The sequence below is a fragment of the Petromyzon marinus genome, chromosome 4 (genome assembly GCF_048934315.1).
Source record: "Petromyzon marinus isolate PM22_M1 ecotype Great Lakes invasive population chromosome 4, UKy_Petmar_22M1.pri1.0, whole genome shotgun sequence".
Taxonomy (NCBI): Eukaryota; Metazoa; Chordata; class Hyperoartia; order Petromyzontiformes; family Petromyzontidae; genus Petromyzon; species Petromyzon marinus.
Genome location: NC_133670.1, coordinates 2,456,784 through 2,483,879, shown reverse-complemented (window position 1 = coordinate 2,483,879; position 27,096 = coordinate 2,456,784). Strand labels below are relative to the sequence as shown.

General features: G+C 46.0%; 1 protein-coding gene across 6 annotated transcripts in view; it reads left to right on the top strand.

Moving 5' to 3' along the window:
* The window catches only part of LOC116938831 (E3 ubiquitin-protein ligase HECW2-like), a 209,041-nt gene that overhangs the window by 95,436 nt on the left and 86,509 nt on the right, over positions 1 to 27,096 (top strand). For 2 of the 6 annotated variants that reach the window (XM_032946531.2, XM_032946528.2), the window contains exons 2-5: positions 410 to 480; positions 12,850 to 12,976; positions 17,874 to 18,185; positions 25,755 to 25,862. In XM_032946531.2, the coding sequence (XP_032802422.2) occupies positions 12,877 to 12,976; positions 17,874 to 18,185; positions 25,755 to 25,862 (520 nt within the window). In that variant the 5' untranslated portion in view covers positions 410 to 480; positions 12,850 to 12,876. Of the gene's footprint in view, positions 1 to 409; positions 485 to 12,849; positions 12,977 to 17,873; positions 18,186 to 25,754; positions 25,863 to 27,096 lie in introns of all 6 variants that reach the window. The other 4 variants (XM_032946529.2, XM_032946527.2, XM_032946526.2 and 1 more) reach the window with 2 other exon arrangements.

Sequence of the window (27,096 nt, the reverse complement as noted above, 5' to 3'; positions counted from 1 at the left end):
ACACACGTGTGTGTATTCACACACACATACACACGTGTGTTTATTCACACACACATACACACACTTACACATGTGTGTATTCACACACACACGTACACACGTGTGTGTATTCACACACACATACACACGTGTGTGTATTCACACACACACATACACACGTGTGTGTATTCACACACACATACACACGTGTGTTTATTCACACACACATACACACGTGTGTGTATTCACACACACGTACACACGTGTGTGTATTCACACACACACATTCACACGTGTGTGTATTCACACACACATACACACGTGTGTATTCACACACACACATACACCTTGTGCCACCTGGGTGATACTTGAAAGATGAACTACACGAATCTTCCTGACATCATTCCCATTGTTTGTATGCGGCATGCAGCCCTTCCTTCCTGCAGGCGTGCATCACGCTCCTGGGCATTGTCCTGTGAATCAGCAGCAGCAGCAGCTCCTGTAGGTGAATACCCACGGTGCTTGCAGCTTCATTGGCTGTGTGCGTGTGACACACGGCGCTGGCTGTGTATGGCACGGTGTGAAGTGCTGTGCTGGGCTGGTGTAATAAGCACGCACTGCGGTACAGGGTGCTTGTGTGCTGCATCGCACTGACACATTCATCGGGCGCGCTGTGCGTAATGCATCGGCGTCACGCACAGGGCCTTGCGAGCGCTCTCTTGACAACGCGTACATAACATAACACCTTGACATGCTATAATGCAGCGCGTGCTATGAATATATCGTATTTATTACTAACAACGTCAACGGCGGTCCTTTGGGGTGGACTTGACCCATAAGTAGGAATGTGGAATTTTCACCGTTCGGCTCAGAGCTGTAAACGTGGAGATCAGCACTGGCCCAGTGTTCATTTGAGCAGGGAACCCACTTTGATATTTTAATCGATGATTCATGTCACGGTCCCTGTGTGTGTTGTACACAGTGGTGAAGCGTGTACACTGTTGTACCTTTAATTGGCCTCGTCCTAATGCATGGCCCCTTCCCAAAGTGCTTTACAGTGTTTCCTCGTGAATAGCGAATGTTGCGGATGTTGATATTGGCCTGCAAAAAAAATCATTTTTTTTAATGAATTACCGATAAATACATAAATAAGCTATTAAATACTGTACGTGAAAATTATCGTAACACAAAAAAAATGGTTGTAATAAACAAAGTATATATAAATATTGAACTATTAAGTAATAGTTTATAAGTGAACTTACCTTTATCTCATCACTTTATCTGTCATCAATCTATCTCATCACTTTATAGCATCACATTTTCTCTCATCACATTTTCTCTCATCACTTTATTTCTCTCTCTCCCGATGCAGGCGCGCAGAGTTCCGGATGCGATTCGCGGAGAGCCAAAAACGCGGATAGCAAATTCGTGAATAATGAGGGAATACTGCGTGTGTGTGGATCTCTGTCTGCCTGTGTGCCCTATTCAGGCCTGTACTAAAACCAATACTGTATTGTCGAGTACTGCGCAGTGCAGAAGATCATTCTATGAGAATAGGTTTTCCCCTTTTTTCTGGCAACAAAACAGCTGTGTTAAGATGTTAAAACACTAAACTGAAACCTCTTACAAGGAATCATTGTCTACATTGACCACATATACTAGTGGTCAGAATGCAAACAAAAAAATACTCTGATAGTATGATGCATTGTCCTTGAAACTGATTGGTCCACACCAGAGACAGCTTTATTTGGAGCGTCGTCTCAAAAGGTGTTCGACCAGAGGACGCCAAAAGGCGTGATTTTGCAGTTTTTAAAAATTAATTTGCACGGGAACATTGAGTGTGTGACACCGGCAAGAGTAGTACAGTACGGTTATTTGCGAGCTCTAGCTTTTTTTGGTGACTTGCTGAACACCACGGTGGCCTAATGTATATATGTATGTTGGGGAGCGATAGTGTAGCGGTTAGTGTGTTGCACTACGAACCTGGTGATCCTAGTTTGATTGCCACTCACGGCCAACACCAGTGACTTTCAATCGGCAAATACCTCCATCGCATTCTTACGCAGATTTTCTGAAATTTAAGCCACTCCTGGAAGAGATCCATGAAACTGTTTTAAAAGACGTAGATTTTAAGAGTTTTGCTCCCCCAGGTTGCAAGAGTAACGCTCCACGGTTGTGAGATGTTAACTACCTTGCCTGCAGTGTCGGGCCGTGTATTTTACATCTAGGCCTTCAGTGCTATTCTCCCGCAATTAAAACTGCCATTGTGCGTTAAAAAACAACAGGTCTCAGTAAAAATCTAAACATAAAATCTAAAGCACTACATTAAAAAATCTAAACGTCACGAAAGAAAGTTTAAATCAATCTTAGATGATGCTACATTACATGCTAGCTAGTTTTACTTCAGTTAGCTAACTGGCCCTCCGATCACGCCACGTGAAAAATGCTAGAAGGCTCCGGTGTGTCAAAGAATATGCCCATCATGGAAAACTCGAAATCTGATTGGTTAAAGAATATGACAACAACATCGTCTCCATTTGCCTCAACAGCAGAGTGGATTCACTCGAAATTCTGCAGGCCTCAGGGTGGATTTTTCACCCAGAGACGACAGCACAGGTGGACCATCTTATTGGATAAAAGCTTTAATTTATATGAGCTGCACTGGAAGCAGCGCAACTGAGGAAGAGAGTAGCAATGAAATGACGTTAATAGACTTATGGGAACGAACTTTGTAAAATACATATAGCATTAATGAAAATATATATGAAATTATAAAAATAACATTTTCTGATTCTGACAATCTCTAGGCCAGCAGAGAAGGCCTTGCTGGCCCTGACGGCCCTCCTCTGCTCACCTGGTATACAGGAGGTCGTGGGTTTGATCTCGACCCTAACGCCTGTATATTTGGAGTTTGCATGTTCTCCCCTAAGTCGCGTGGATTTCTTTGTGAGTCCGGTTTTTTCCTCCACATGCGTAGAGTATTTGGCTGCTATAGATTTGCATGTGATAAGCCGCTTTGTTTAGATATCATTTGTGGCCAGGTTGCTTCTGAAAAGAGCTGCTATAGCTCAGTGGGCCTTACCTGGTAAAATAAATAAATAGTTTAGCTTTAATCAAATAAATAGTTTTGTGTTTTTGTTTGGTTGTCATGACCAGCATGTGCATGAATTGTTGAGGCTCTACTGTACAGAAGTTGGGAGGGCAGTTTCCACTTATAGCCCCTGTGTTTCCCAGCCCATGTCAGAGTAAAGAACCAGGTGATGAGTCCTACAATCTACAGGGCATCTAGAGATACATTTGATGGATTTTGCTATGTAAACGCAAATGGTATTATTTTATTCCTTCACAATGATTGGTTTTGTAATGTGCAGCGTGCTGCCACAACACTTAGCGATTGCCATGCCCAAATTGTGCCGCCGTGTTCAACATGCCCGCACCAGAACTGTAGGCACACATCATGAACTCACGTTCAGCACTGCTCTGTAGCAGGAGTACACACATGCACGGTTGGCTATGTACGGTATGAAAGAAGTTCAACATACATTCAAGTTGTATTCACACGTTAGAGGTCGTGTTTGGGTGGGAGGTGAATGCAGCAGACCCCTACTTCTTATCCAGCTCGGATGTGGTTTCTGACCCTTGAAATCTCACTTGAGTGACCCTACCCTTCTGTGGGCAGCAGAATAAATGCATATGTAACATTAATGCAGTGCACAATTGCTCTTCAAATCATGTAAGGTCTCGATTTAAAGCGCTGTACGTACGGTGATCAAAGTGGACGATCGTCTTCACGGAATAATGCCTTAATTGAACGTCTGTGCTTCGCTTGAGTTAAAGTGCACAGGCCAACATGACTTTGACAGCGACTAACATGTTCACGACCCAGTCATAGTTAATAAAGAGCTGCGAATTGAATGTTACCAAAAGAAAGATTAACTTTCAAGGACCGTTCAAAATGTATTTAACCAGGTTGAGCTTCGTGAGATGCCATGGTGGCAAGTTGTTCACTACTTCGCTTGGTATACAGGAGGTCGTCAGTTTGATCGCGACCCTGATGCCTGTATGTTCTTCCTTTGGTCACGCGGATTCTTTTATCATTCTTCCAGGTCCTCCGGTTTTTCCCTCCACATTTAGAATCGACATGCCCACTTCGTTGCGCTATCATTTGTGGCCAGGTCGCTTCTGAAAAAAAGCTATAGAGCTAAGTGGGCCTTTCCTGGTAACAAAAAAAATAGTTTTAGTAGTTTAGTTTAAAGATTCCTCTCTTACAGTTACATGCTAATTTATCACATTAACATCACTAGCCCTGGCCACTTCTTCATGACCCTTGGGCTACACCCATTTTAAACATTTTAAAACAGTCTGCCTCAGCAGCAGATCATGCTTTCCCACCTGATGACGGACGCTTGTGCTACGCCCGAAACGTCGTGATTTATTTTATTTTATACCTACGTGACTTTACCGAAAGACCAAAAAGTATAGTTTAAAGATGTATTCTATATGTTGCGTTACAGGATGTATGCTACCCAGAGTGGGGAGAGGTAGCCTGGTGGCTGGCATGCTGAACTTTGGAACCCGGTGACCCGCTCACGGTCAACATGAGTGACGAATATCTGAACTGGTCTTGGGGTCCTCTCAAAGGTCAACTTGGCCTCAAATGAGTACTTGGTTTGGTGAGACAAAGGTGGCCGGGCATGGTGCTGACTACATCGCCCTCTCATAAGGTGCACCGTGCTGTCTGAGACAGAAAAGATAAGAAGTAAAAGAACTAATTAATGTAATCGCCATCCAAAACGATGGTAATTCATTACATTTTGTGCTGGGAGGCGTGGGTGAGGGGGTGTTACATTCCGAGTCAATAACTCGCCCCCAGCTCTCTGATTGGGCAGTGGACGGCACGCGTTTACTTGCAGTTTCAATATTGGTGTTTGCATAAAAAAATAAAATGGTTCACGCACAAGAGCTGTGACGTAAAGCTGTGTACACCATGGGGGTAATGGACCTCTGCAAATCATTGTCTTTTATTATTTGCCGTAAAGAAACCCAGACAGCTCTATGATTTGAACCATTGACCCCATGGAAATTGTCTCAAGTGACATGCTGTGTGGATGTTCACTTGGGGGTTAATACAATAATGCAATGATTCATTGATTAACAACAAAGTTTAGGTTTACTGATACATTTGTGTTGTTATCATCTATGCTTTTCATTTTCTATACAGTATTACCTCGTTATTCACGAACTTGCTATACGCGATTTTGGGCTCTTCCTCGAATCGCATCTGGAACTCTACACGCCGCATCAAAAGATAGAGAGAGAGAGAAAGTGATGGGATAAAGTGATTATTTACTTTGTTTATTATTACAAATTAGTATTTTTGTATTATGATTTTCATGTATTTAATCGCTTATGTATTTACAAAGGTAATTCATTCAAAAGATACGTTTTCGTAGGCCAGTATCATCCGCAAAATTTGCTAAACATCTCCAGAATGTATCCCACGAAAATAACGGGGGAATACTGTACATACGCTGTATTTTTATTATTAACTTCATATCACCCCTGCTGCCACTAGCGGTGGCTACATTCACCACAATTAAAATTGAAGCTGATTGCTTCGTGACCGTGAATCACAACTGGTTGTCTGATCACCAGGGAGTGAAGCATTACACCTCGAGTGTTCATATTCTAGCGCTGCAGTCTAATGGGATCTGTGGATGGCAAAGAAAAGATGGCAAACTCCACATTGATTTTGGGGGTTGTGATCGATTAGCGGATCGTATTATCCGTAATAATCCTTGAGAATAACTCCTGTTATCCGCGCAGACAACCTCATAAGAGTAACATTTGACGCTACGTTTGGAAGAGTCCCTCTTATCCGTTGAATTTCCGTGGGATAACAGGGGACATTTGTGATGTGCAGTATCGTCACCAGCACCGTCATTTTCATCACCATCATTCTCATAATCCCTCCCGCCATCATGATCATCCATTGCCTTCCCACTGCTGGATGAATGTCTTTGCAATGCCATCACCATCCACTGTGTTCCTGCGATGCAACAGTCCATCTCCTGCATGGCATTTTATGTGTGCCACAGCTACGTGTGAACAAATGGGCTAATTTCTCATCACTTTTGGGTGACTCCTAGCCGCAGAAAACAGGAGCAATCTCTCCACGACAAGAGGAGTTTCCGTGAATAGATTCCGGCCACGGATAAGAAGAGCCGTGGATAATAGGCGAATGAATAACAAGTTACAGATAATAGGGTCGTAGGTAAGAAGAGGTCTCCTGTATTTATGCTGTACTTTATGACTCAATTGTCGCTTGATCTGCTGCATGTCTGTTAAATTGGAACTTCTGCTCTTGCTCTCGGGGATACGGTGCATACCGCCAGTCGAAATAAAACGCGTACGGCATAGTATCTAAATATGTCTGCAGTGCTTCGTAATGAAATGCCTTTGTGCGCAGTAATACGATTACCATAATTTAAACCGTTTATATAGCACACTTTAGTCTTTGTGTGGGAGTGTTATTTCATGTCTGCTGAGTAAACAGTTATTAATTCTAGATTTGAAGCTTTCGTGACTGCAAGGATTCATACAGTTGTTCGTTCGCAACTGTATCTGACCGTGGGAAGATACCAATTTCTTTCGATGAATGCCATTTGTGCCGCCTTTCCATTTTTACTCAGAGATGGGCAGTGATTGATGCAAGACATTATTGCATCAAGCAATTAGTAATGGTGGTGATTATCTGTTTTCTATTTCCTGCGATGCAAAGTGACTGTATGAACAAGCTCGGTCACAATGCCTCAGGAGCTCTCGCATGATGCTTATATTCACTGGTTGCCTTGAGCCGGGCGTGAAAGTGGGAGCTGGGGCTCATCTCTCTGCAAGAAAATCACTGCTGACTTCCCACAACGTGGTACTTATTTTGGCTGTCCCCTTAGAGATTATGGGCTGAGAAGACACCCACCCGGGATTTAAATTTGAAACCTTCCAGTTTGTGATCTGAGGAAATGGCCAATATTTGTTGTTCACTTAGTTTTTAAAACGTCTTTTTTTCACTTGTACTGTTAGGTTATAAAGTATTTGGGTTTTTGAGTAGCCTTTTCACTACAGAATTCTCGACTAGGCTCGTTTAATATTAGTGTTATGTTACAAACACTACCTGAGTACCCACAAACCCTGACCATCATTGCTGTGCATGGAGGATCATCATAGTCAAGTGGTACTCTCACAATACATGCCTCCTAATTGTGCACGTAAGCATCGATTATCTTCAATTTTATGCATATTGTATGGAAACTTCACTTGCAGGCCAATGAAGAACCCAACATATTCCTCAATAATACTGTTTTTGAAAAAAAAAATGCTATGGCGAAGGGCCATTGCCCCAAATGTCACATCATATTTATTGTGTTTAGTTTTGTGTTATTTGTGCTTGAGTACCCCTGCCAACGGCATCGTGACCAAATAATCTGTTTAATTTGTTAGGCTAATGGACCGAAGAGACGGAACAAAACGAGACAGAATCGAAGACACAAATCTTTACTCTATTCAAAATTGTTGTAGGGGGTGCGGCGGAGGGTGGTGCATGAATGGCGATGGGGTGCTAGAGCGGCGTCACGTGAAACGATGTCAAACACTGGGCAGGAATCTCATCACTCCACCTGTCAAATCGACGATTTGTCGCAGTTCGTCGTCGGGAATCGATGCTTTCTCTCCTTTTTTTTACCGTTTCGCTTCGGAGTGTTTCATGTTTGTGCAGTCTTAATATGTCCCATTGGCTGCAAAGAAATGGTTCCGTATACCATACTGTATCTTGCATAATTCGTAAGTAATTACTTCGTGCAAGTACAAGTCTACGCATGCATCATTACCGTAGGGATGCATTTTAATTGATGAACCGTGAGAGACCGGTGACATGATTATGCAAGTGGAGTGCCTGTGAACCACAACCCAAAGCTATAATTTTACCCCCAAAAACCGTATTCGACTCGAGTGAATAACATTCCGTGCAATTCCATTGCTCGCGATTAAAAAATGATCGTCACCGGAATGTCACGTGTTAAAATTAAGCGCATCGGTTATTTCTATATACAATTTAAATAAATAATTCATAAAAAAATTTTCCCAGAGTCATTTTTTTTCTTTCTCTGTGCATAATATTTCCCTGAACGGGATGTGCTGGTTCACTGCCGTGGGTTTCTGCATTAAGTCCATTGATCGGTTTCACTTGACACACCCAATTCCGGTCTGAGGACTGCACACGATTACAAAACCGGATCCTATTTCAAGGTATGCAGCGGCATCACGGGTTGCACATTGATATCCCAAGGGGTTTATCATCTTGGTCTCATTATTTATTCACCATTTATGTTTCCCGTTGCCAAGAAATTCAACGTGTCCGAGAGACCGTCCACAGTGGAGACGGAGCAATGAGAACCGTCTATGTGTAGACGCTGTTTGGATTGTTTGCTTCGTGGGATGGTGAGAGACGGTGCCGGCTAGGGAAGGATAGTATCGTGGCTGAGTGTGATGATTTCAATTGTGCTATCTGTATCTTGTCAAGAGATGAAGAACTTCCCGTTTGGAACTCTCTCATTGTTTGATCTGTGCATCACCCCGCGTCACAGAAACAGGTCTGGAAGAGCACATCCCAGAATCGCGTCAATAAATTGTACCTCTTTATGCGTGCCCTGCAGGGAGTGCTCGTTGCATGGAAATCAAGCCAAAGTGCTCTTATTCTCACTCTGGAATGGTCCAAATTAAAAGGAAATCCAAACTGAAATAGGATTGTTTGTTTTTTTAAACATTGCTGAGAACATCACGGCTCTGTACAGTACAGGAGAACGGTTACATGGAGAACCGTCATCATGGATCCTGATATCCGCAATGTTATCTCCCAATTTAGTCCACTTATTTGCGGGACATATATTTGTGGATTATCCTTGAAAAATCTCGGGCAATTTGAAGCCGTTCAACGCTGACTTTTGGGAGAAGTCGCGGATAGGAATATTTACTGTTACGGGGTAATTGGAGTTTTCGCGGACACTGCAGCTCCTGCAGGTCATAGGAGTTTCAATTCATAGGCTTGTGGATGAGAGTTCTGCACTTGAAAACCCAGCGTGATCACAGGGGGCTTCCCAGATTCAAACCACAGGATCCCAGTAGTGCCGTTCCAGTCACACTGACATGAGACCGTCAATCTGATCCGTCCAGTCACCTGCCGCTTGTTGGCATCTCAACGCGCCTAAATTGCTTCGTTTTCTCCGCGTGCTCACCGTGGAACCGGCGTACAGAGACGCCACTTGTGCTTTCGGTGTCTAGCACAAGAGTGAATTGTGCTTGATAAGCATCCTCAGCCACGTAACTGCGGGAATGATGCAGGAATGCCAATACAGGTCCATCACTTTAAGGGTCTGCCATGTACACAGCTCTGGAGGCTTGCACATGTTTTGTAGCGTGAGCCTCGGCGCCACGCTGCCATGTCTTACCTCTTGTTTTATTTTAGTTTATATATGATTAATTATACTGCTATTCACCATTTTATGTTTAGTTCTATTAGACAAATGTGAATGTTTACAACCTTGCGGTTGATGTTTTTTTATGTACGTATGTTAAATTTCTTTCGCACCGTAAGTAGCCAACCGTGCTAATCGGAGGTGCGAAGGACAAGCTTCCTGCCTGGGTGTAGGATGCCACCTATTTGTAGGTTACTTTAAACGCGTTGCTGATACATGTTGCTTGGGCAGCGCGGTGGCCCAGTGCTAATACTTGTGCCTCATCGCAAAAGAGCCTGGGTTCGACTCCCCATTGGAATGCATTTCTGCGTGTTTTTTTAATTCTCCCCTTTTTCTGCACAGGTTTTCTCCGGGTTGCCCGGTTTTTCTCCAGTAGATTTAAACATGTTGATATATGTACAACGCAACTTGTATTGGCCAAATATCCCAATGCTGAAAAATAGCCTGCAAGTGTCCCAAATTATATTATCACACACGGCAGTAACATGGCCCCCTATTCCGAAAAGTGTCAGGCCCCTTGTGAAAAGAGTCTTGAAACTCGGTGAGACTTTCCCGGGTTAAACCAGCCGAGTAATCAAAATAAAGGTCGCACTGTTTGATGCACGGCATGAAGACATCGAGTGACGGGGCCTTCCCATTGCGGACAACCCCACGGCGCTCGGATGGTGCATTGAGCCAATCGATGACACAGTCACACGCATGATAGGTGTGGTTTACAGCCAACTCGAAGGGCCTCTTGCCAGCTAATTGTAATTATCTTTTGTGTTCGAGCTTTTTGCTACTGGTCCCTGTGCATGACCGGCAGATGAACACAAGCTGACGAAACAAAGACAACGATCCCCAGTGCAGCCTTAACAGACTGTTGGGGCAAGCGCTGTCAGCCAGCACCTATGAAGGCTGGCACGGCACACGAGGGGGGTGGGTTGCCACCACCACGCCCGGCTGCCTTTGTCTCCCCAGTGGCGATGTTTACACACCGCACCAGGTACTTATTTGAGGCTGAGTAGACCTAGGGGAGGCCCAGGACCGGTTCAGATAATCGTCACTTGTGTTGGCCCTAATTGGGAATCCAACTCGGTTCGTCAGGTGCATAGTGCAGCACGCTAACCGCTACACTACCGCTCCCCACACACACACATGCTCCCCGTGTGTGTGTGCGCCTGCATTACCTGGGCTTGCAATGTCATGAGTGCATCGCATCACTGATTGGCAGCCACAAATCGAAATGATGGAACAACTAGGGATGTGCAGCACAGAAACTGCTTCCAAATACTACATTTTAAATATTTTAATAGCATTTTTATCAATGGTTTGAGATAATGTGTTGGATCTGTATCTATTTTATTCACCGATTCATTTGCGTTTGCCAATAAGGCATTTGTTTCACATTATGTATCGGTTGTGTTATGTGTTAGTATCGGTGTGATTTGTGTTAGCATTGGAGTGTGTTGTGTTAGTATAGGCGTGTTTTTATTGGTGTGTTATTTGTCAGCATCGGTGTGTGTTGTGTTAGCATTAGTGCCATGTTGTCGCCACAACATGGCACTGACATTCCTCGCACGCGTTTTAAACTTCTCCTGCACGGTGTCCATGCCGCAGACCGCACCGCCCCCATGAAGGGCGGCGTGCCCCACGGGCTGATAAGCTGCTGGTTTAAATTCGACGATGGCCCTGTCTGTGTGCGCGTCTCCCTACGGGTGCCCGTTAAGTGACGCGGGTGCCATGGTGGCAGCTGTAAACCTGCTGTTTAGCCCCTCGGCTCTTGAGTTTAATTGTGAAGAAAATGCAACGGCATAAATGAATCTAACCTCCCACTTGCTCTATTTACTTTTATATTCGTGTGCAGTGACACCTGCTATCGAGTCTTTATTTCTTCCAGCGTGAGCCACGTTCTTGAAGGATTCCCTTCACTGCAAGCGTCACGAATGCCCTCGCTTCCTCTTTATACGTCCCTCAAGCCCCTTTCCCAAAGGTTTCTTGACCTCCTTTCCCTCCAGCCAATCACCTTCCACTTTTCCTAATAGATTCCAAAGGTCCACCCTGTCAATCACCCTCCATTTTCCCACTCTTTTTCCGTGTTGTATTTCTCCTCCACAATCACTTAAATTCGCTGCCTCTAACAAATCCCCTTTACCGGCCTTGTTCAGTACCATTTCCTGACTGTCCGTGCCGTGCACGCCGTGCCCAAAACGTCGGGCGACTCTTTTCGGTGTTGTGATTGAATCTTTGCACGTGAATGCCGCACACGCACCACAATATACGAAAGCAATCATTTTGCGAGACGGTTGGTGCACTGGCTCATAAAGTGCCCCAAAGATTTATCGCCAAAATCTGTGGCCCTCTCGAGGTTAAGACTTCCCAACAGCAATGTGAATATTCCATCAGCAGATTTGTGTGGATATATTTTTAAAAGTCGAGCATTAGCAGGAAGTAGCTTTGCCAAAATTGGATTGCGGCCGTAAACTGGCGGAAGCGCGTTTGCCGCTTGTTGCAGAGGTTTGCGGGTTCGATTCTGGAAGGCCGCCCTGGTTAACACTGCATGTTTATTTACCATAAAACACCACGCTCCGTCCGCTTCACAGGAGATGTTAAAGATCCCGTGATGCCATTCGAAAATAGCAGGACATTTCGTACCGGCATCATGGCCCCAAATTAGCTACGTTCGAAAAATCACACCGCAAATTTCTCAATTGGGATTACACAGGAGCCATCATCGCCCCCTACTGTTATACTGATTACTGATGGCTGCTCGTGGGCCAGGTGATGCGGTACTTTGTGCTGCACAGGGACAGCTACCACTGGGGGGGGGGGGGTGGGGGGCTGACATTCAAATGTTTGAAATGATGTAATGTAAGGCACTTTGAGTTGTTGAGTCATTTGCGTGCCATATTAATGCAAAGGTTATGTATGTTGAACTTCTTCCGCACCGTACATTGTCAAACGTGCTCATCGGAGGTGCGGGGGAAAGACAACAAACTCATCATTATCAATGGAAGTTTGTGAACTGCTGCATGGCGCCGGGCTCTTACTTAAATATGGGAAGTCGGTGCAGATGGAGTCAGGGGGGCGGGTATTAGCGAGCGGATAAGAGGTGTTTCACTGTTCTTGGCTGTCAGCAATGGCGCTGGGGAGATGATAACGCCACCCCTCGCGTGACCGATAACGCCACCCCTCGTGAGTCGCACCGACCTCGGCTGGCGCTCGCTAGCGACGATCGCCCTCCTCTTCAAACGCGCGCGGAACGTCGCCCCATGTTGGCCGCACGCGCACGCAACGTTGCGGTCGGCGGCCGTGTCTGAGCGTGCTAACGGCGGCGGCGTCGCTGCGCTCTGTCTTTTATTAGAACCTGTCACGGAATAGAGCCCCCGACATGGCCGTGTCGGCGAGGGACCCGTCGTGTGCCGGGCGCCGGCGGTGCGACTCGCAGGCCCGGTACAGCCTCAACCCCGAGAGCCTGCGTGGCCTTTCCGGTAATTAACGCGCGACACATTTGCGGGCGCCATCTGTAATGCACACACGGACGCACAACAGCAATAACAGTGACAGCGACAACATCCGCACGTTCGCCACTGAGCGGCTGTGACATCACCACGGCGCTTGTGCCAGGCTAGGTGCGCTTTGAGGCCACGTGAAGTGTTGAAGGTAATAATAGGGTTTTTCCCCTTTTTTCTGGCAACAAAACTGAAACCTTTTTACAAGGATTCATGTCTGCATTAACCACAATACCTGCAGTCAAAATGCAAACAAAAAACATACTATGATAATATATGCATTGTCCTTGAAACTGATCCACCCCAAGGGACGGCTTTCTTTTGAGCTTCGACCCAATTGGTGCTCGACCAGATGACGCCAAAAGGCGTACCTGAAAACTACAGCAAGAAAATTTTCTTGAATTTTCTTGCTGTGGTTTTCACACCTGATGATGATTGCTTGTGTTGCAGTCGAAACATCGTGAGAATTTTCTTGTTTTATATTTTTATCATTTTGTTTCCCTTCTACGTGACTTTACCGAAAGAACCAAGAATATGAATCCCTGCAGTCACGATAGCTTTAAATCAAAAATGTTTTAATAGGTTATGATTTCTTTTGGATTCACACTTTTAACCATATGAATGCTTTCTGTGGATGATATAGAATGGACATTTGCTCATTTTACCTTTGTACCTACAAAGATTCCCACAGTTAGATGATTGAAAGTGAAAACAAATCACCCGCTGAATTGGGTCCTGCTTAGATTTTCAATGGCTGTCCGCACTGGCAGGAGTTGCGTCCACACAGCGTCGCCACGCGTGTCACGAGGACGATGTGCCTGCTTGGTTCGAACTGCTCTCAAAATGATCAAATGCAAACATTGGAACGCCACCCTGAATGGCGTAACAGTCTCATGTGGAGATGTGCGGGGGGGGGGGGGCATGGGGAATGTGCACAGTTCGTTGTTCGTGTCAGCTGAGCATGGCTAGAGCCCCTCGTGTTTATTTTAATAACAGGCTCCTGATGGTGTGGGTAGAGTGGTCTCATATAATTAATTACATTCGTATGGACAGCTATGAGAGAGTAAACTTGAGTTGTTCAAACCATATCTACAAGGCTGTACTGTTTTATGTTACATGCTCATCATGATGTTTTTTTTTAATGATAACTTATGAGATTTGATTTGGAATATCGATACGGAGGCTCACAATTCCCCATCTCCTCCAGTGATATGGGGGAGCAATGGCATGGCCTCTTAAAGACCCCCCCCCCCTCCTCCCGAGAATTTCCATCCCCCCCGGGGTCTTTAAGAGAGGCCATCGCCACTCCCTTGGTTCACGGTCTATACAATGATGGGTCATTGTCCCGAGGAAGAGCAGTCTCTGACAGCCACAGGAGTCCATGGGGTGGTGGCGCACATGCCTCTAATCCAACACCGTGAGGCGAGGGGGTTGGTGTGCGTCAGTGTGCCATACCTTAGCTTGCCAGGAGAATGCGGTGCAGCAGTGTTTCCATCAGTCCGCATGTCCATCCATTTGTAGTTTCTAGGCAGCTCTCGGAAAACAGCAAGCACAGCCGGTTGTAACGATTGGAAATTTCCATCCCCCAAGTGAGGGAACTCCGCTGTGTGCGTTACTCATCAGAGGTCTGTTCTGCAGCCAGTCCACATTGATAGCGGCAGCCGAATCTGTGAATTAGGATTGCCTCCGAGACAAATAATCACCTGGTCCGTTTGTTGTGGCACAGCCAAAATTGCTTCTACGATAACAGACATCACGGTATGTGCACTGTTTTCCTTGCTGGACGGTTCTCAATTGTGATTTAACGGCGTGGATTGCAGTGGAAATTAACTTAGAACCGTACATTTTATAGACTACGTGTGTGGAGTCGCATTACTCGCAGTGCAGTGTGCTGTAATGCTGTATTTGGACAGCTTGTGAGGCAAAGGATTGTCTAATTGTGGGCTATAAACTGAACCTGCTGCCCCTATTCTCACGTGATATCAGCCTGGCTGGGTCACCCAGCTGTCAGTGGATTCACCGCTGAACTGGTTTGAGTTAACAGATCGATTCTTCGGGAATAATTCAGTAAAATTCATGCCGCATGTTTGAATAAAGCTTCACATTACTTCATAATCATTTCGTACATAAAGATTCTCATAGAGATTCTGTGCAATTCCAGGTGAGTAAATTGTGGGGGTTTTTTTTGTATGAATGGGAACATTTGGACCATGCTGCCACCACCGCTGCCACGGTGGCTAAATGTTAACTAACTCACCTGGTATCAAGCAGGCCGTGGGTTTCATCGCGACCATGATGGCTCTGTAAATTTTACATGTTCTCCCCGTGGTCACGTGGATTCTTCTCCGGGTCCTCTGACTTTTCTCTCCACATTTAGAAACACGCGTTTAGAGTATTTAGCTGCTATAATTTACACACGATAAGCCACTTCGTTGAGCTATGATTTGTGGCCAGGTCGCTTCTGAAAAGGGGCCACGGAGCCTGGTGGGCCTTTTCTGTTAAAATAAAAGTTTGGTTTTAATTTAAATTACCTTACAGTACGCACCTCCTTCGCACACAATCCACACTACATTTCCAGTTGTGCAGATTCACTGTGGGGGTTTATTCAGCCACTCAACAGAATCCACACCGTTATCATTAACCACACTCAGATCTTAAATTGGCCCTTGTATTGAGGCCTGAATGCAAGTGAGAAACAACCTTAAAACAAAGCTTTTATCTGAACTGGTCCTGGCCCTCCCCTAGGTCAACTCGGCCTCAAATAACTACCTTGTGCGGTGTGTAAACATCGCCACTGGGGAGACAGGGGGCCGGACGTGGTGTTGGCCACCCATTCCCTCGTGTGCTGTCCCGGCTTTCATAGGGACTCGCTAACAGCACTTGCCTCAATAGTCTGTTAAAGGCTATACAGGAAATCTTTGTCTTTGATATAATAATAAAGCCTTGTTCGTGAGGGAAAAACAAGTTATAGTTAAGCTCGGCCCTCTAGTGCTACAGTGCCTCCACTATATTGATGTTTTAAAGTGTATGGGAGTGATGTCACTAAAGTGCTATAATGACATGTCAGATAGCAACTTTAAAGTTCTTTTTTTCCTCGTCAACAAAGCTACAGACTCTTAGACAGGCGGGGACACACAGCCAAGGTTCGCAACTCAAGAGAAGAGCTGTTTGTTCATTTTTTTTGGGTTGCAGTTGCTCTTAAGTTGGGCACGGAAGTGGTTGTGGAGGCCTGGTGAGGCTCGTTGGCATTATCGGCGAAATGTCGTGTACTCGAATTGGAAATGTTGTGGGTTTACTCTTCAACACATCCGTGTGCTTGACTAGTAAATAATCGGCATGTTTTCTTTACATGACAAACCTTACTAATTGGCTCTGCCGGGTGGTGGCGGGTTTAACGACACATTTATTTTTACAGGCGACACCGTCCGCTGTAGAGAACCGGTGACAACATCCACACGCATAGATCTCTCCGTGCTCGCCTCACGTGATCTGTCCAAAGCATAATAATGGATTACACAACTAAGTAACGCACAAAGAGAGTGCACCACTGTAATCTACATTCACTACACGTCTGCCGAGTTATCCCTTAAGCAAGGAGATGAGAGGGCTCAACAGGCTCTCGTAAGGTCAAGAAAGGTCACGGAATTGAACTCGGCTCTTGTCCCAGTCCTGAGGCGACCCTTTGCAACTTTATTTCGTCACATTTCGCCAGCCTCAAGCGGACGCGTTGCATTGCCTGCTGACGCGAGCTGCGTCATTCAAGAGTGAGGATGAAACGGGAAACATCCTTGCGCGTGCAAGGAGACGACATTCTTTTGTCATGACTGAGCAGCAGTTGTTGCTTGACAGGCAGCTATTGAGTCTGACTATAACCTGCTGCTCTGTTAAGATACATCGCCTTCAACCAAGAGCGACTGCCGCTTTGCCCGCATCGCCACTGTGGTGTGGATAATGGAGAGTGAGATATCGATTCATTCAGCCAATCCTCATCCCAAGTTGGGGAGCAGTCCGCTTGCTGATGTCTGGCTTCATGGCTTGAGACTGTGACTGAGATTTCCTTTGTTCCATATTTTCCAGATTGTTTACGTTTTTGTTCAGCGCTTGCAGTCCTCCCGTGCTTCAGGGCATGAATGCACCTCATTAATTGAGAATCAGATATAATTTTAATTCAATCTCCCCCACCCCCCTAAGAGGCATTAGACACGTCATTAGCTCCCCGAGTCACTATGACTCCTAATGTGTACTCGTTTGAAGGTGACAGTTTACCAGGCGGCAGAGTTGCGCAGTGGTAACACTTGCGGCTCACAGAAGCAAGGTCCTGGCTTTGATTCTTGACTCGAGAAACTTTTTTTCCATGGCGTGTGCGTATTCTCTCCCCCCCCCGTTCTGCGTGGGATTTTTTCCCACTTACTCCAATTTTTTTTCCCCATAGCTAAAAAGCCCCCCATACAATGTCATTGGTGTTGGACAAATATCCCAATGCAGGACACTGCTTAAAAAAAGAGTCTTTAATTCAGTGTGACTTTGCTGGTTAAATATGTAAATGTTATTTATACCCTTTCTGGCAAGAATACAGGCGTTAAAATTTTCAGACACCAAACAGAACCGATCACATGGCATCACGTCTGCATTAACCACACACGATTGTGGTAATACCTGCAAACAAAGATACTTTAATAATGTATGCATTGTCCTTGGATTTGTCCCACCGGTGTTAGACCGGAGAATGCCAAATGGCGAGCAGCACAAAAACAATGCAATTGTCAATAATTGACAGCTTAGGTCGAGCAGTGACTGGCACAAAGGGTGCCATAGATATAATTATTATTGCTGCTGCTGCTGCTGTGACATGCGGGTACTGCCGCACTCTGCGCAGGAGGTGGCAGCGCTGCGGGCCTCGTGTCGGATGGCCGGCGGGGCCTGTCCCCCGAGGGTGGCCGTGCGGGCGTCTCGTTGTCCGCGGCCGGGCCCCTGTCGCCGGGGGAGCTGCACCCGGGCCTGGGCGAACCGGGCTCCGGCGGCGTGGTCCGTGCCAACAGCGACACGGACCTGCTGAGCTCCGACTCCCGCTCCAGCCTCACGGCGAGCAGCTGCGACTACTCGGTGGGGCAGGCCAGGCCCCTCGTCATCTCGTGGGACATCAAGGAGGAGGTGGACGCCACCGACTGGATCGGCCTCTACAGCATCGGTCAGCCGTGCGATGTGGCGCCCCTCGCATTAACTCTTACACCGGGTCCATCTAACCAGTTGCAATAATAGTAATTATAATTTCGTATGCTCTGGTATTCGCGCAATCTTACCAGTGAGATGCTATCACGAAGAAGACGCTGTGCTTTGTTGTCCTTCCCCCGCACCTCCGATTAGCACGGCTGGCTACGTACGGTGTGAAAGAAGTTCAACATACATACATACATGCTTCACGGACACGGTTTGCAGTAGTTTTGCAGTAGGGGGAGATGTTGCTGCTCCGTAATCCCAGTTGAGTAATCTGTGGTTCATGGAGCATAACGCCAACACACCATGGCCGACTCTTTTCGATTGACGTCAGCAGTTATTATAAACGCAGACATTGCATAGTTCATTACAGTTAATACACCTGTAGTAATAACTAGGGTGGCCTGCTGAATGCGAACCGCAAGCCTCTGGAACAAGGAGTGCCCTAGTGGTGGCATGGCCCTACAATTATGCTCAATTTATACAGCCGGAAAATTTTAAAAGAAAAAGAAGCAATTTGCTTCACGTTAAGTCATGGCACAGAGGGAAACCCATTCTTCTTGACATTTTAATCGAGGACTTTTTGAACACAAATTGCAGAAGAGTGTTCTCGGAGTGATACTGCGAGTTTGTAGTTATTATATTTATTATAAATACTTTAAAAAATATATACTTTGAGAGCGCTTGCCAATCGCCGCGCTCTTCCCGCGCCCGAGTAACATCGCGCTACTGATGTCAGAGTGCGGGGAAGGCGGTGTCAAATGTGACGCGGCAATTAGAGAGGAACGGAATGAAGCTTACAGAAAAGTGCGCTCAGAGTGACAATTTCAGTTTTTTTTTTTACGAACAAGGCAACATTTTGCCTGTCAGAGCAAGTTGGTTTGCAAAGTTATTATGGGATAAACTCACTTTTAACATAAGAAATTAGCAAAACTAGGTTAAATTTCGATTTAAAGCTTTCGTGACTGCAAGGATTCATCTTCTTTGGTTCTTTCGGTAAAGTCACGTAGAATGAGAATAAAATAATAAAATAAATTAAAATAAGACGATAAAATTCTCACGACGTTTCGGCCACAACACAAGTAGCCTTCATCAGGTGAAAGAACAGAACTGTCGGGACGACAGTGCTCCAATCCATTGAAGCACTGCTACTTGTGTTGTGGCCGAAACGTCGTGAGAATTTTATTGTCTTATTTCAATGTATTTTATTATTTTATTCTCATTCTACGTGACTTTACCAAAAGAACCAAAGAAGAAGAAAAAAACGAGGTTAGTTTTAAAATGGCATTTCAAGCCATGTGTGCCTGGTTAAAAGTGATTGTATGCGGATGGATATAAAGATTGAACCTCAAATCCAATAAATATGCACACACCTTCTTAATCTGAGTCTCAACGACTTCTCCTCCGAGTGCCTCTTATAAATATGTAGTAGTCAGTTCAGAGACACTAATAGTGGGAGGCACACACGTTTATTCTACACTTCCACAGTACAGGGGATAACTACACACGGGTCAGGACAGCCGGCACACTGCCTGACCCACAACGCCAAGGAGGTGTAGACGGTAATGAAGACTTGCGTAGACGACGGGTTCCATTACAAACGACAGCCCCGACCCAGCGTCGGGACCTCCCTTTTATCCTCCCCAGCGTGTCCTGGCTCCGCCCTTGGCCACGCCCCCTTCGGGAACATTCCAGAAGGTTCTGGGCTTTGCCCCACGTGTCTCCTCTGTCACCTTTACCCTACATCCCTTATCCTGGCCTATCACGGGCCCTGCTGGCAGACCGGCTGCTGTGTTCTCAGATTCCCCCCCCCCCCCTCTGCCAGCAACCGGCGCTACGCGTTCCAGTGGCACATGTCACCAGCCCTACACCCACAATCCCGCTCTCTACCCAGTAACCAGCACTTCGCACCCTAGTAACCCATTCAATGTCACTACAAATACATATAAATGCACGTATTGCATTGCCATCTGCACATAACTCCTCTTATTCGGAAAACTTAACACGTTCGTCAACAACACTTTGGCCTGAAAAGTAAATGTGTATAATCGGCAACGCTTTGGGCAATGGCGTTTATTCAAACGTCGCCTATTGTATAATTTTACTTTTCAGGCCAAAGTGTTATTGGCGAACATGATGAGGTTTTTTGTGTGATTTGTGCTCAATGCGTTATCACCAAATAAATCGTTTAACCCTCTCATTCAAGATGATGTGGGGGGTTTGGGGGGCAATGAAGTAGCAGATTAAAAAATGTCGTCGATCAAAGATTCTCCTTGGCTCATCACCGGTGCCCGTACACGAGTCACCACTACAGGGCCTCAGATCCCTCCTCTGGCTCCGAGTCCAGTCTCGAGTTATCCGCAGGTGACTCTCACCCACCGTTTTCAAGAGCCTCTGTGGAACCGCCACTGCCTCTCATCTGGATCTACTTTCCTTTTACATGCACCCCCACTTCAGCGAACAACGCCTCCTGTCAAAGCCAACGACGGAACTGGCACTCAGTGGGAGGTCGCTTCTTCTCTGTCATTTGATTGTCTCTGTTCCTGTTAAACCGTGCTGCTGGCTCCATGCCCCTGTTCAAGTTTGAGGGTTTTAAGACGTTCCTCTTCTCAGGCGATGACCGACCGACTGTTTCCAATTTACATTGTGATTACAATCACACTATACAGTAGATTCTCGATTATCTGCTTGCGGTTTAGTCGATTTGCGGATTAACCGTGCTACTGAGATTTTGACATGTTTTAATAACCCATGGATTTTCATTCAAGCCCAATTAATGAATTAAAAACAGTTTTACATTGCTATTCTTGGAAATGTTTATTACAAGGCACGTGCTTAAACCAAACAAATATGCGCTCCGGTTAATCCGAAATCCACGTGGTTGCCGCTACAGTACAGTAGTTGCATATCTTTACAACAGTCGGGGGAGGTTGATTGATGTTGATTGGCGTGGCTCTGCTATCATCCACTTAGTGGATGGAGTCTTCTGCGCTGAAGCAGGAAAGTGTTATTACGGAGCATGTGCATCGATCGCTCGATCATTAATATTCGTTCTAAATCAAAAGATTAACAATCAAAATCGTCAGTTTTGCTTAATTTTGAGTGATTTATACGATCATTTATTTTGTGAGTTTTTTTATTTATACTTATATTAGTTGTTTTTTGCAAGAATATCGGCGGAAAATTTCTATTTTTTTTGGATTATCCGCGATTTTGAATTATCCGCGGCCGTCCTCCCTGTCATGAGCGTGGATAATCGGAGGTCTACTGTACTGGGAAAAATATAAATACCTTTAAATATAAAAAAAAACCTTTTAAAAATATGAATAGAGATGAGAGCACAGAGCTGGCACCACTGAGACTCTGTGTTTAAATCTGAGCAGCCGCCCGTCGTTAAACTGGGCTCTCGGATGCAGCGAGCTTGATGGTCTCATCCCGGTCATGGTAACTGCAATTAAACCCCCACTTACAGCCCTCTGTAAATCCACTACCGTCTGCCGTGTCGGTCAGTTTTGGTTGGTGAAGGGTGGGGGGGGGTGCCCAGGACCAGTCCAAGGTGTGACTCGCACACCGGTGTTGTTAGCCGTAGGCGGGCATTTGACTCGGGTCACCAGGTTTTGCGATAGCGTGGTGTGTGAAACACAGTGCCACCGCTCTTCCCCTCGGTACGTGCAGACGTCAGTAAATTGCCGATTCTGAAAATGCAAAAATCAACAAGACTGTCATGTAACGTAGTCCTTGTCTTCAGCAAATTCCTGCTCAAGGGTTGAAGTATGTGCCAGATGATGCAGTGGTATTCCTGAATAAAATGCCTTATTCACGATGACACATACAACACCGCAATACGGTCCTGTTTATCGCAGGGCAGCTTTGTCATAAAAATGCCGTTAACTAATTAGAGCAAGGGTGCCCAACCATCCACTCAACGCAAACACAAGCAGATCATTCAGTTGTCCCTTAGGCGACGTTGCAGAACAGATGTAATGGGGGGGTGGGGGGTTGTGTGATTATAAAATAACAACACGCAGTGCTTCTTCTACTCGTTCTGGAGCCAAAGCATTGTTAACGACGTTGTGGGACGCTGCATGGTGCAGGGGTAACGCCTCGCAAGCAAGAAGCTTCTGGGATCGAATCCCAACTCGAGCACCGTTCTGTGTGGTGTTTGTATGTTCTCCCCCTGTTCTGCATGAGATTCCTCTGGTTTCCTCCCATAGCTAATATATTTATATATTGTATAACTAGTTTCAGCCAAACTTCAACACAGCATTACCGGCAGCATTACCGGCAAATTACTGAATTGGGATCTGAGACCACACACAGTAGCAACATCGCCACCTACAGCAAAGTCTTGGAAGGACCCTCCTGAAAATAGAGTTTTGAGGTTCAAGTGAGGCTTTTCTGGGTGAGCACGCGGAATAATAATACTGGGTAACATCAGTTTCACTCTGTATGAAGCATGAGATTATTATTCTGTTTATGGAACAAAATATATTCTTATGCTCACCGTACTTGCGTCAAATCGTGTGTGTGTAAGAATGGATCATCTTCAACTACACTGATGCTAACACGTGCACAGTTTTCCTTTGGAATAATGAACGCAACGAATGAGAAACGCACAAAGAGAACGGCTGCGCAGACGAGACAGACTGATGCATTAAGGAATCGATGCTTGAATTGAATTACGATCCCCGGACTGTGGGCGATTGATCAAACCGCGGGGCCGGCCGCGAATCGTCACAAACCCCCTGCATGCGTACTACTATACGGGTTCACGGCACGGGCTCGTGACAGGTACCGCGTTCGGAGCAAGTCCTGAGCCGGTTTGATCTTTGTGATTGCTGTGTGACGATTGTCTTGTGATTATGTTATCATGTATCTGCAAAGTGTTTTTAGTTTTTTTTGCTGTTTTATCCAAAACTTTTGCCGTTTAGATTGCAGGGTTATAGAACACAAGACGGGCTTGGCTGCAGGGTGCAGGGACCGCTGCGTGTGTTCTAAATAATTCCTCTTTCCACATACCCAGAGAGCTTTATAGGGCACAGCGTGAATGTGCTGAGAAGCCCACAGTGAGTGCATTGTTCACAGTCCATTCGGAAAACATCGCGGAGGATTTATACAGAAACCATTTTTTATTGGCTTTTGTTGTTGTTGATGTTGCTGTTGTTAAAAACACCAACATCAGTCTAGGTCATTAACCGGAAATGTGTTATTTTAAATCTCCGCTCAACCAACAGCACTCGAGTTATTTTCATTGTCCTCGCATTCGCAGCCTTAAATGACTTCATATTGATTGTGAAAATCACGTTTGGAAAGGACCCTTGACATTGACGTATTTATCGCCAGCTTATTGTCTTCACAGCATTCTCCCCAGAAACTGGGGCCATTTCATTTTCCGAAGGAAAGTGAAAAGGTCAAAGTTATGACCTGACCTGTTTTGAGCAATGGATGGGACTCGTGTTACTGAGCAACCCTGACCCACTTGCCATCATTTCCACAAACCTATGGCATGGGAACACGTTCATGCAACAACCAAACCTCCGTTTACTGACGCTCTGCTGCTGATGGACCGAGTTTCACTTTACCAGGTTGTAACGTTCTGACTCCGTGCCCCTACTGGACATCTGTGAAAAATAGAGCTTCATAGCTAATCGGATTCCTCCACTTTAAATTCGGATTCTGATTCTCAAGAGCAGGATTTGAACTTGCGCTGGTTCAAGTCTCTTGCTTTCAAAGGAAACCCATGTGCAAAAGTACAATGGAGGTAAACAATTCGAGTAAAACCCCTCTTAACGACCACTCCTGTTAACGACTAATCGCTTAACGACGGGCCTCAATACAGCACAATGTGTAGTGTATAGTGTAGTGTAGAGTAGTGTATAGTAGTGTATAGTGTAGTATATAGTAGTGTAGAGTAGAACCCCTTCTTAACGACCATCCCTGTTAACGACTAATCGCTTAACGACGGGCCTCAATAGAGCACAATGTGTAGTGTATAGTGTAGTGTAGAGTAGTGTAGTGTATATTAGTGTATAGTGTAGTATATAGTAGTGTAGAGTAGTGTAGATTAGAACCCCTTCTTAACGACCACCACTGTTAACGACTTATCGCTTAACGATGGGTCTCCATTGTGTCCAATGTGTAATGTATAGTGTAGTGTATAATAGTGTAGTGTTTAGTAGTAGAGAGTAGAACCCCTCTTAACAACCACCCCTGTTAGCGACTAATCACTTAACAACGGGCCTCCATAGAGCCCAATGTGTTCGCTTACCGACCATTCCCGAGTTAACGACGGGCTGTTGTAGGTACAGTAAATACTAATTAATGCATTGATTAACCATGTTTATTTTAATAGTATGTGTTTGTAATGTTGTTAGTAGCTTTATGTACTAACTAGCTTTACTACCCGGCTTCGCCCGAGACTTGGATTCTTGTCTTGGATTAATACACGGCCTACGCGGAGGGTGGGGCGGGGGGGGATGTGTGACGTCAGCAGGCACACTGCGTGACGCTGCCGCTTGCGGGTGACATCACAGATGTGACGTTAAAAAGATGTGATGTCACCGCTCACTTGCTGTGCAATATATTATATGCATTATTGAGCCCCCCCCCCCCCCCCCAAAATACAAGTCTATTTTTATACGTTTTGCATTGTGTACAGTCTGGAAGCTACCCACATGCCAAATTTAAAGTGTGTTGCATGTTGGGAAGTATGCTAAACATTTCGAACACAAATTTCCCTTTTATATATATATACAGATATCCATTGTTTAAATATTACAAAGCGTGTTTTTTGGTTGAAAAAGGGGAACTTTCGATGCTGTCGGAAATAATTAAACCTTTAACATGTGGAATCAATTACCGTCGTTAAGAGGGCTTCTGCTGTATATCAAAATGTATTGGTTATCATAGCCTGTTGGTTGCCAACTGAACTCTTCTAGATTGTCAATGCACTTCGCCCAGCACCCTCTCACGGGAGTCTGAGGACTCTTTTTCACGTAGGTACTGTATTGAGGACATTTAGTCATCAATTAAGGAAAGCCTCACTGAGTCTCAAGACTACAGTGTTTCAGGGCAGGTCCTTGCTAGAGTGTAATCGCACTTGAATAATTTGCAGGTATTTTTAAAAAATATTTATGATGTTTGGCCAATACCAAGTACATTGTGTGCTTTGTTTAAAGGATGTCAGCTCTGCGTGCACTTGTGCCCACCTGTTGTGTGTGTCTCTGTGTGTGTCTCTATAGTGTAGCGGTTAGCGCGCTGCGCTATGAACCTGGCGACCCTGGTTCGATTCCCGCTCACGGCCAACACCAGTCACGATTATCTGAACCGGTCCCGGGCCTCCCCTAGGTCGACTCGGCCTGCAATGGGTACCTGGTGCGGTGTGTAAACATCGCCGCTGGGCAGACAAAGGCAGTTGTGGTGCTGGCCAGCCACCCCTTCGTGTGCGTTCTTGACTTCATAGGTACCGCTAACAACACTTACCCCTGCAGGCTGTTAAGGCTTTACGGGGTATCTTTGTCTTTGTGTATTTGTGTGACTGCAGACGAGACGTCTCCGGGCAACTTCTGGGACTCAAAGAACCGCGGCGTGAATGGCACCCAGAAGGGCCAGATTGTGTGGCGCATCGAGCCACGGCCGTACTTCACCGAGTGTGAGTGCCCCAACCGCCATGGCTGTTCCTCCTTGCATGGGGCATAATAATAGGGTTTTTCCCCTTTTTTCTGGTAACAAAACTGAAACCTTTTTACAAGGATTCATGTCTGCATTAACCACAATACCTGCAGTCAAAATGCAAACAAAAAACACACTATGATAATATATGCATTGTCCTTGAAACTGATTGGTCCATACCAAGGGACGGCTTTCTTTTGAGCCTCGACCCAATTGGTGCTCGACCAGATGACGCCAAAAGGCGTAGAGGGCAAGAAGGCTTGAAGAAAGATACAAGCCTGGCATGTATGGGGCAAGACCATGAAGGGATTTGTCCCAATGAGGGTCCCAGTGTGGTCCCAGTGTAGTCTCAGTGAGGGTCCCAGTGTAGTCCCAGTGAGGGTCCCAATGAGGGTCCCAGTGTAGTCCCAGTTAGGGTCCCAGTGTAGTCCCAATGAGGGTCCCAGTGTAGTCCCAGTGTAGTCCCAGTGAGGGTCCCAGTTAGGGTCCCAGTGTAGTCCTAGTGTAGTCCCAACGAGGGTCCCAGTGAGGGTCCCAGTGAGGGTCCCAGTGGGGTCCCAGTGTAGTCTCAGTGAGGGTCCCAGTGAGGGTCCTAGTGTAGTCCCAGTGAGGGTCCCAGTGAGGGTCTCAGTGTAGTCCCAGTGAGGGTCCCAGTGTAGTCCCAGTGTAGTCCCAGTGAGGGTCCCAGTGTAGTCCCAGTGAGGGTCCCAGTGTAGTCTCAATGAGGGTCCCAGTGGGGTCCCAGTGTAGTCCCAGTGTAGTCCCAGTGAGGGTCCCAGTGTAGTCTCAATGAGGGTCCCAGTGGGGTCCCAGTGTAGTCTCAAAGAGGGTCCCAGTGTAGTCCCAGTGAGGGTCCCAGTGAGGGTTCCAGTGTAGTCCCAGTGAGGGTCCCAGTGTAGTCCCAGTGAGGGTCCCAGTGGGGTCCCAGTGTAGTCCCAGTGTAGTCCCAGTGAGGGTCCCAGTGTAGTCTCAATGAGGGTCCCAGTGGGGTCCCAGTGTAGTCTCAAAGAGGGTCCCAGTGTAGTCCCAGTGAGGGTCCCAGTGAGGGTTCCAGTGTAGTCCCAGTGAGGGTCCCAGTGTAGTCCCAGTGAGGGTTCCAGTGAGGGTCCCAGTGAGGGTCCCAGTGTAGTCTCAGTGTAGTCTCAGTGAGGGTCCCAGTGGGGTCCTAGTGATGGTGCCAGTGTAGTCCCAGTGAGGGTCCCAGTGTAGTCTCA